At 43.0% G+C, this 10,424-nt stretch overlaps 1 protein-coding gene across 1 annotated transcript; it reads left to right on the top strand.

Annotated features, from left to right (window-relative positions):
• The first annotated feature begins 8,316 nt into the window (after positions 1 to 8,316).
• Positions 8,317 to 10,370, top strand: pmch (pro-melanin-concentrating hormone). The gene is made up of 3 exons (XM_086202424.1): positions 8,317 to 8,572; positions 10,022 to 10,163; positions 10,275 to 10,370. Exons 1-3 carry the CDS (start codon positions 8,345 to 8,347, stop codon positions 10,322 to 10,324), a joined length of 420 nt encoding a protein of 139 aa, XP_086058550.1. The 5' UTR covers positions 8,317 to 8,344; the 3' UTR covers positions 10,325 to 10,370.
• Positions 10,371 to 10,424: the final 54 nt, after the last annotated feature.

Below are 10,424 nucleotides of genomic sequence, written 5' to 3' on the forward strand. Positions count from 1 at the left end.
GCTCTTTGGAGGATGCTCGCAGTGACAGGGCAGAGCCTCTCGCTCGCTCGTTGTCAGCACTTTTTTTTTTTTTTTTTTAAACAGATCTATATAAGACAACAATCAAAACCCTTTTTGAATTGGGTGGCACTCAGCAGACGGCCAAGATCAAAATGCGAAGCAGCGGGGAAGGTTGGCGAGGTCCGGGCGGCCCTGGATGTTATTTCATCCCTCCTGATGACTAATACAGAATCAATTATCTCACTCTAATGGTCCAATTGCAGTCTGCAAACTTGCAAGTTTCAGAGTTCAAATAAATCAGGGAGATTGTGTCCAGCACTGGCCAAGCCATAACAAGTGAGCCAATTATCATATACAGTATCATCCAGTTGTAATTATAAAAAAAAAAATACAAAGCTCATCAAAATGCCCCGTAATGCTCTAATCTGCACTAATTTTGGATTACATGGCAACTAAGAGAATGGAAGATGTTTGAATAACCTCAAGAACCAGGATGGTTCTGGGTAGAATTCAATCTGCTCCCATTGATCTCTGTGCTCTCATGATTCAGTGCAGCTAAGGACACACATCCTGGACAAAGCCCTGAAATCCAATCTCTCCACACTTCTCCACTCTTCATCCTAAGCACACAATTGTCTTTTGAATGACCTTGTGGTCTGTTTTATTACTCTCACCAATTTTACTTCTTATTCTACCGGTTGCTTTACAGGAGAGAGAGAGAGAGAGAGAGAGAGAGAGAGAGAGAGAGAGAGAGAGGGAGAAGGTTGTAAAGTCCTTTTTAGGTCTCTAATTCTGAACATTTTCATATGACGAGTCCAAGACCCCATCTTGCCCAGTGACTAGTGGAACTTGACAAATGTACAAGTAGCCTGGTGTCACATTTTCTTGTGAGCCACGGCCAGGTGGAAGAGGAAATAGAGACACAAGAGTCCAGCAAGTGCACTGAGCCTCATACTACAATTTGAATATTAGCAGTCAGATTAAAGCATGTGAAAAAAAAAAAAAAAAAACCACCGGAGGAGATTCTCCCGCTTTCTCAGTTTCAGTCGACAGTGGAAATTCACTGAGGCTTGATTATAGTAGGAGAGAGTGTTGGCTCAGCTGTGTGCTTTAAGAACCCATGATGTCAGAGCCTTATTTTCCTTGGAGAGACTCTCATCAGCTGCATTGTTCCAGGAAACCATGGTCTGTTCTCTGGGCAACCAAAAAAATCCTGCGGTCCCCCTTTTGCACCCGCATCTCTGCTGAAAGCAGCACGCCGGCCCCTGGCACCACTGAGGTCCCGGCGACAACATACCGAAATGCGCACGCACGGAGCATCGCTGCATTACATTTCCCTGGAACTAGAGCGTCCCCCCTGTTACAGCACAGTCTACTTTCCTGCCTTTTTATGTTTTATTAGAAGAAGAGTGTCGGTGATGAAAGGCAGCGAGTAAATACAGGACGAGGAAATAATGTGTTGGCCCTTGGAGGGTTATAAAACAATGCTGCTACTGATGTCATAGGGCACTGACTTCTGAGATCTCTTTACGCTGAAAGGCCCTGCCTTTGAAATACAGCACCAGCAGCTGACAGGTGATGCAAGAAGCACGCGGGGTTGATGAAGAAATAATTCTGCAGCTTCCCTGAAATCAAAAGCATACACAAAAACAACTGCTTACAAAGAACAGTAAATCAGCGACAGCTCCGTCAGTTCTTCAGTCAAGGAACCATCTGACCCGAACTCTTCAGGAAATAATTTTCGCGCGTACCCACCAAATTGCATCTGGTCTTCATAAGATTATTCAACTTGGCTTTTTTGCTAATTCTCTTTCTTAGAGAGTGGTATAATTCTTAGAATTTCAAACCAGGGAAAAATCGGAATTACCAGATCGAGACCTTCACCACAGCTCAGAGTTCGTTGGTTGCTCTTGGTAAGTGCCAAAGAAGCTGATTGAGCCCAGAAGCCTTGGGTGAGGCCGAGTCGCATATTTGCAGAGCAGAGACAGTCCACATTAGCGTGTTAAGTGAAAAATAAGCTCGCAGATTCACTTCTATAGATGCTGACTACTGCAGTGATAAAGGAGAAGTTTGGGAAAGAGGGAGGGAGAGACTATCAGTAAGAGCAGGAAAGGTTACAACAACAGAGCAAGAAGCTCACAAGTTCAGTTGTGCTTCTGCTGGAACAGCCGTGCCCCGGTGGACAAGTTCAGTCCTTCAGTAGAAGTCTTCACCCTCCAACAATAATACTTACAAAATAAAGGCTGACCGCTCCAAGTAAAATCACTTCAGCTGGGTTCAACAGTTATTATTCATGTCCTGTTTCTCCATCCCCTGCCCTACGGCTCCTGTGATGTTAATAAGGTACGTCTTTGCAGTTGAGAAGACGCCTATGAGGAGCTAAGTCAATATGGAAGAGTTTGGTTCTGTTTGCCTTTAATCATCAGATGATGATTGCCATCTTGGTGTGAGTGCTTGTCAATCAAACGCTGAAGGCCTGATCACAAAGCTGTGGCATATCATGTTATTCTTTGAAACGGGGATTCAACATTTTGCAGAATGTGCTTCTCTGCTTCATGTGCTCATAGTTTTACTGTACCTGCTACACATGACAGCAAGCGTCCCCTGGCAGAGATTTTTCTCTTCCACGTACACATAGAGAATGACTGGTCAGGTACATTTTCATGTTAAAGCAAAATGCATGACAGCCATGCAGTCTATTAGCTGCTTGTTCAGCCTACGCCAGAGGCCGCTTGCTATCAGGTAAGTAGGGAACCTGTGCCAGCAGGTCCTCTGCTAGCAAGCATGCAAACTCAGAGCAAAGCCAGGTCCAATTTGTATGCATTGCATCGACTACACATTAAAAATGATTAAAAACAATTGTTTTTACCCTGCATTATTTTGCTTTTTTGTTCATTGCAAAAGACGGGTTTTAGGAATGAATTGTATGGATTGATTTGACCACCGGTGCAACTGGAGGAAAGATCTGTTCGCCCTAACAAGTGCAGTCTTTCAGCAGTGTCGGTCAGTTTTAGCTAAATGTCCACAAATTGTCTCATGAATTCATGCGTTCCAAAATAAATCCAAAAGCAATTTCGTAAATCATTTTGTAACCGTGACAGCATTTTTCTTGCCCATAGCACAATGGAACCATCCTGGCTGAATGTTAAGTTAGCTGTTTTGGTGAGGAGGTTAATTTAAGTTGTAATCATCTGCAAAATTGTTGCAATGGGATTAAATAATCCCAAGGCTCATTAGTAATGTTATACAAGAGGAATATGAAACGACACATAAAGTTGCAGCACATGGTGGTAGACTTGCTGCGCATAATGTTGGCTCTTAATGGTACCTCCAAATTGCAGTGGTTAGCATTTGCTAAATCCAAACTACTCAACCTTATGAGGCTAATTAACAGTTCCAAACGCAACACACTGTTATACAAGATGACCATAATGGGACTGTAACTTAGTTATGTGGTCATAAAAAATGACATTCTGGATTCAAGATGCCATTAAGGGACCAGCGTGCATGACTGCGCAAGGCATTATGAATTGTCCATAAAACTCACTACCAGTATATAAATTAACTAAAAAGAATTTTCGATTTTTGTTGGCTTTGGCACCCCCTCTGGCCAGAAATCATCACTGCTACTAGAAGGAAGACTTCTCATGAGTACTGCTTCATGTTTTACAGATCGTGACCTCTCTGGCTGGAGCACAGACCGTATGCGTTTGTTCTGGGAGTGAGTGGAAGAGGGATGGAGGGACGGAGGGATGGAGTTTGTAGCATGCAGGGTGACAAGGGAATATATCTGTTTTTGTGACAGTACATCATAAGTAAATAACAGAAGCTTGCGCTATATAACAGACAGTAAATCTTTTTTAGTACCAGTACATTACGTCTCATGTAAGGCTACAAATAACAGCTGAACTTCTGTTAATAGCAAAATTTCAGTTTTGTCAGATTTCACAGGGTAAGAGACCCGAAAACAGGGTTTTGCATGGAGTCATCGGTATTAAATCAACACAGCAACATAATCAGCTCAAAAGTCCTAGCAGCTGCATGCTCTCGTTTTTAATTTCCTAGACAACCACCCTCTGACATTTTATGGACTAAAAAAAGTATTTTGACTTTTTGGGAAATACTCTCTTTCTTGGCAAGAGGATGAGACAATTGATTGCACCCCAATGCAAACTAAATATGAAGCTACAGCTGGTGCTTAACTTAGCATAGCATGAAATTCAAAAGCAGCCTACCTGGCTTGCACCTCTAAATTTTAATTAACACAGTTATTTGTTTAAGCCAACTCAAAAGTGTACATATGATGGCTTTATGGGAGTTACATGCTGCCTGGCAATCGCAAAGCGATGGCAAGAGTGCAGGAAGTTATGAACAAACAAGATATAATGTGTTAATGTGTGAGTTTTAGATGCTCTGATGGCTTTATTTTGTTACCTTTGGACAGAGTCAGACCAGCAGTTTCCACAATCCCAGTGCTTATGCTAAGCTAACTGGTTTCTGGCCGAATCCTCACATTGAATATACACTCATCTCATCTCAATCATAGGCTGGAGAGCAAATAAGGTCAAACACACTTGTACAAGGTTCCAAAAAGGCCGTGTGAGCTCACCCATGCTCTTCACACTGTATTTGAATGAATGCAGAAGCAGATGGCCAAATAATTACATCATCAAATTCTCAGATGATACAATTATACTAAGCCTGCTGTGCGATGACGACTGCCCCTTAGCGTACCAGGAGGAAATTGCTGCCTTTAAGGTCTGGTGTGACAACCACAACCTCCCTCCTCATGATGCTGATCAAATGAAATAAATGATATTTGACCCCGGGGGGGCTCACTGAACCTGCGCTCGTTAGTGACGGTGAAACTCAGCAGGTTTGCTTTGGGTAAGAAAATGGACAATAAATTGAACTTGAGCGTCAGCACTGAAAGCCGGAGAGGTTTCACTTTCTCACTCTGTTTGGTTTGAGAACCGATATCATGTAACACGCAGTGCTGGAAACCGTCATCACCAACGGTATGGCATCATGCCACCCTTAAAATCCCAAAATGACAAGATGTGTCAGCCATTTTGATCTAATTTCCCCAAACTTTTGTCCAAAAACAACCACGTCAATTATTACTACGAGGTGCCTGCATTTAGATTTTTGCTCTTTTATGGGTTTTAAAACTGCGTTCCTCATTTTTTGTGGTATTACTACTATTTTTCATCTTAGACTTTGTCCTGAGTTTGGCCTTGGATTCCATCCATCCATCCATTTTCTACTGCTTATCCTGTCAAGGGTGGCGGGGGGTGGAGCCTATCCCAGCAGCCTTCAGGTGAGAGGCGGGGTTCACCCTGGACGGGTCACCAGTCCATGGCAGGGCCAACACATACAGACAGACAATAGGGATGTGCATCTCCATTACTGTGGCGATAAGATACGCATCTCGATACACTGCCAACGATACGATATAATTTGCGATTCATTAAATCCCTGCCGATACAATACTCTACGATTCACCCGTTATCGATACGATACTCTACGATTCACCCGTTATCGATACGATACTCTACGATTCACCCCTGTTATCGATACGATACTCTACGATTCACCCGTTATCGATACGATACTCTACGATTCACCCCTGTTGTCGATACGATACTCTACGATTCACCCCTGTTATCGATACGATACTCTACGATTCACCCATTATCGATACGATACTCTACGATTCACCCGTTATCGATACGATACGATACGATTCACCCCTCATCCTAATACGATGTATTATTCACCCTGTTCCCGATACGATGCGGTACACCCCTGTTCACGATGCGATTTAATAAAGATTTAGTTCTATCCAATGCGATTCAACTTGAAGCAAAAAAATATAGATATAAGATATATACATACTCCACTGCTGTACATACTTCTTCCTCTTTTACTTTGTCCATTACTTGTATATATTACTTATTTTGTATACATTGCACAATTATTTTTGTACTATCCCTTTTACTTCTTATATTTATCTTCTTGTATTTATCTTAGCGCGGGTAGAGCTTGCTGCCAACATAGTTTTGCTGTTTTTGCCATAATAACTTGTGATTTTCTCGTTCTCACCGGTATTGCTGTTCGCCTCCTGCACTACGCCAGCCGCGATTTTCGTGACATCCATACAATGTTTTTTCAAGTGAGTGGCCATTGTGAGGTTTAGAAGCACGGCATTCTTTACAAATAATGTGCGTCTTGTCAAGTTTACCATCTCTCTTGTAAAATCCAAAGTACTTCCAAAAGTTTGATTTGAACTTTTGTGGTGCGTAAATCTCTCCCAACTCAGCGTTGCTGCGATGCTGCCATGATTACTGTTGTTGTAACTCGTGCGTGCGCATGGCTTCCGTCCGTCTTCAAAACAAATCGCGAAATGGTGATGGAAACAGGATAGAATGCAGTACAACATGGAAAAACAGATGCAACTGTGAAGATTACCGATACAGACATGCAGCGAACAAAGCATCGCGAATTTCAGCCGTCATTGTACCGATACACACTGAATGAATCAATGCACTCGCATCGCACACGTTTGTGTCGCGACCACGATCCATATCGATTAATCTCCACATCCCTAACAGACAACCATTGGCTCTCCCAGCCACGCCTACGGTCAATTTAGAGTCTGGATTAACCTGGTCCCCTCTTGATGTCTTTGGACTGTGGGAGGAAGCTGGAGTACCAGAGAGAACCCACGCAGGAACAGGGAGAACATGCAGACTCCACATTGGAAGACCACGTGCTCCTGCTCGGGCTCCACCCCGGGACCTCCTTGCTGTGAGGCGACGGTGCTGACCACTGCACCACCGTGCCGCCCCACTCTGGATTCAAGTTATGGTTTTAAATGTAATCATTTATTTTTTTGTAAATGTTTGCATAAGAGTGCCACTTTTCCTTTCTTGGGATGAGGACAGCATCCGCCAAATAAATCAGAATTTAGCTGAAAGGATGGATGTTTTTTTCTCAGCAGACACCAGGGGGCACTGCAATTTTCCAATGTACTTGTTAACTTTGCATCATCATGCTGAGTTCAGCTGAATGTGGCATTTGTCCGATTGTCAAATTTCCCCTCTGGCATTATATCTTAGGGGCCTTTCGCACTTACCTTCTTTGGTCTGGACTTCATCGTTTAATCCGCACCAACTTTACAGGTACAGAACCATGCCGAGACCACAGTATGGCCCAGACAAGACTTGGTTTGGCCACGCGAGTTTGATCTGAGCCAGCTGCGAAACCTCATCCAGACCATGACATAGGAACCAAAACTGAACCAATGTCTGGTTCACTCCTCGTGTGACAACATTTTCAGGTTTGGTCTAGATTTTGTTCTATTTACAGAGGGAACCAACCGACAGAAGAAGGGAACACAGTTATGCTAGCGGTATTCTTCTACCCTTCTTCTTCTTCTCCTCTTCTGCACACAATCAAAGCATCCATTTGGCAAACTGGAACCAGCCTCAAGTATTTCAAGAAGCTGACGCCGGTAGCTGTAACGCCATAACAAGTGCGTTATGATGGCGGGAACAACATGAATCTGTGCATTCGTTTTTCCTCACCGCTACCTGCTCGTTACCTGCTGAGTTGGCAACAAAGACTTATCAGCCGCAAACCCGTCCACAAACCTGTCCACAAACCAGTCAATGCATCCACAGGAAACGGTGACAGGACGTGAACGTGTCATGTAATGCTCTTTTTATTCAATGTGCAACCAAAAATAACCAGATCAAATGTTTACAACCTAACTTGCATTGGCCTTAATCCGACATTCATGTTTCCTTTAGTTACCTGTCGATTTCTTAAAATGTCAAGTGTGTCGTCAGTCGGATCACCTTAGGTTTAATTACAGGACCTGTGAGGAGAGAGGAGACGACCCTCGTGGGCATCGTTCATTCAAAGCAGCCCTTTTATTTCCTTTCACCTGCTGGGTTCAGTTCAGCATGATCACACTGGAGAAAGACAGAGAGAATTCATTCCGAGCCTCTGGCCCCACTGGAGGGAATTAACGGCCCACCTCGTTTCCCCTCTTGTTCCATTTGAATTCATCACATCCCTAAACAGACTAAAAAGGAGCCATTCAGCCTCGTCTGTTAAAGACAACTTTAAATAACGGAATCAAGTTGCCCTCTGACCCTTAATCCTTAAAGGTAGATGAAACCCTGCAGGGGACAAGATGGTGATTTTACAAGAAGCAGAATGAAGCCGAGAGAGAAGCGTTCTTCCCCCGACTATATAAGACGGCCGGGGAGTCGGTCAGCTAGGACAGGAAACACCAGGCATCGCCCACCTCTGAGTCCGTAGAGCGACTGACGCCATGTTCTCCATCTACTCCGTCCTCTTCACTCTGGTGGTGTTCTCCGAGATGAGCGACCATGTTGTCCCCGTGGCCGTGCCTGCCAACAAGTTGGAAGACGACATTTTGGAACAAGAGGACCAAACGTCGATGCAAGGTGACGAGCCCATGACCGAGCGCGCCAGACGAAGCCTGGTGTTGGACAATGTCAGGGATGAAGATGGAGTCCCCAAAATCATCGTCGTCTCTGTGAGTATTCAGGTTGTTTTAAGGTTGAATAACAAAAAATATACTGTCATTTGGGGGGGGCAAAGATATTTTGGGTGTTCTAGTGGAACGTTAGAAAGATTTAAAAAAAAAAAACTATTTAAAAGTCCTTTTCTTCTTTTACTCATATTTTTGACTCTTTATCTCATTATTTAAACTTTTTACGTAAAAATTGTGGCTTTTTTATGTCATCCTTCAATTTTCTCTCTTGTAGGCCATTGTGTGTTTTTTTTTTAAATCTCATAATTTCAACTGTTTAATCTCACAGTTGATGCCATGACCTCATAATGATGTCATAACAACTCTGACTTTGAACAACCTGTGGTCTCATAACTTAATTATGACTCCTTTACCTCGTAATTTTGTGTAATAAATAGATTTCTTCATGCGGTATTGATTTATGTCGCGAGCAATTTATGTACAACAATGTGAACATGTCATCTCACCACCTTTTAGGTCATAATTTGATATTTTTTGTCTCATAATTCTTTGTTTCATAATTTTCAGCTTTTTTTTTTTTGGTCTTCATGCCTCCATTATGACTTCTCTGATTCCCGGCCTTTTCTCAGCAGAAACACTCTCCCCCGGTGTCCAGTATTTATAAAAATCTTAGCTGATGAGCTTCCCACTTAAAAAGGAGTGAGTTGATCTTCACCATCTGAACCAATGGATCCAGCTCAGGTTCACCAACTATTTTCTATTTATTTAACCCAAATAAACTGTCTTGCTGTTCTCCTGTAGCGATCGTTCAGCTTGTACCTTTCTGCCAAAGAGTCATGCAACATAACTATTCGTTGTATGAGATTTCTCTCTATAAACAACCTCAGCTTAGCATAGTTCAAAACAAGGAGCATGCTCCCTCCATCCTGTGTTTGAACACATGACCCTTTAAGTTGGCCACTGTCTGTGTCAATATTTCATACACATCCATGAAAATATTTTACAACAGCATTGGAAAACCGGGAAATACTATTAGCTGAAAAGGTCAAATGATCACAAGCCTATGAAGTTTTATTGAAAACAGTGGGAAGAATGATGATATATCTGAGTTCCCCTCAAATATTTGGCTGAAATGTGTAAAGAGTTTATCTGGCAGCTGCGTCTCTGGTGTGTCATGAACATGGTGGTTATCTCTGCGGTAATGGGGAACAGGCAGCCATGGTGGAGAGAACAAAGCCATCTGGGTGAACCCGGGATCTGGATGCAAACGGGCCACTGTGATATAGTAAAAGTGGGGAAACAGTCCTTCCATTTGGGGTTCCTGTGGTTTGGATGAGCTGTTAAATATGGAGATCCAACAGCTGTGCTGCGAGGGAAAAGATTATCTCTGAAATCTGCTGAAACTTGATAATCCAGTTCAGATCCCCTACTATATAATTTTAGGTGGTTTCATTGCGTCACATGTAATCACTGATCAATACTGTGTTTCAGGACATGAGGCTGAAAGGACACAGTGTTCGTGGGCTGAACCCAGCCTTTACCCGGGGCCTTCCTCTGATCGCAGACCGAACCTCCAGCCACACTCCTGCCGAGTACAGTTTGAAAGTAGACCGCAGAGACACTGACCTTGACAGTGAGTATTTGTGAACCTGTTTTTCTCTATGAAATGTCAAGATAATGTCTAATAAAAAGGTTCCAATTTTGAGTTTATGACACATAATGTGTGCTTTCTCTCTCCTTATAGTCATGCGGTGCATGATAGGAAGAGTTTACCGGCCCTGCTGGGAGGCATAAACACTGCCCAGCGCCACTGCCCTCGTCCAAAAACTCAAAATTTCTTCCTGATGTGTAACTCTGAAATGCATTTACAAAATAAGAGCATGCCAGTGAATAA

This window comes from Aulostomus chinensis, chromosome 4 (genome assembly GCF_037954235.1).
Source record: "Aulostomus chinensis isolate RoL2024-O1b breed Wild chromosome 4, RoL_Achi_v1.0, whole genome shotgun sequence".
NCBI lineage: Eukaryota > Metazoa > Chordata > Actinopteri > Syngnathiformes > Aulostomidae > Aulostomus > Aulostomus chinensis.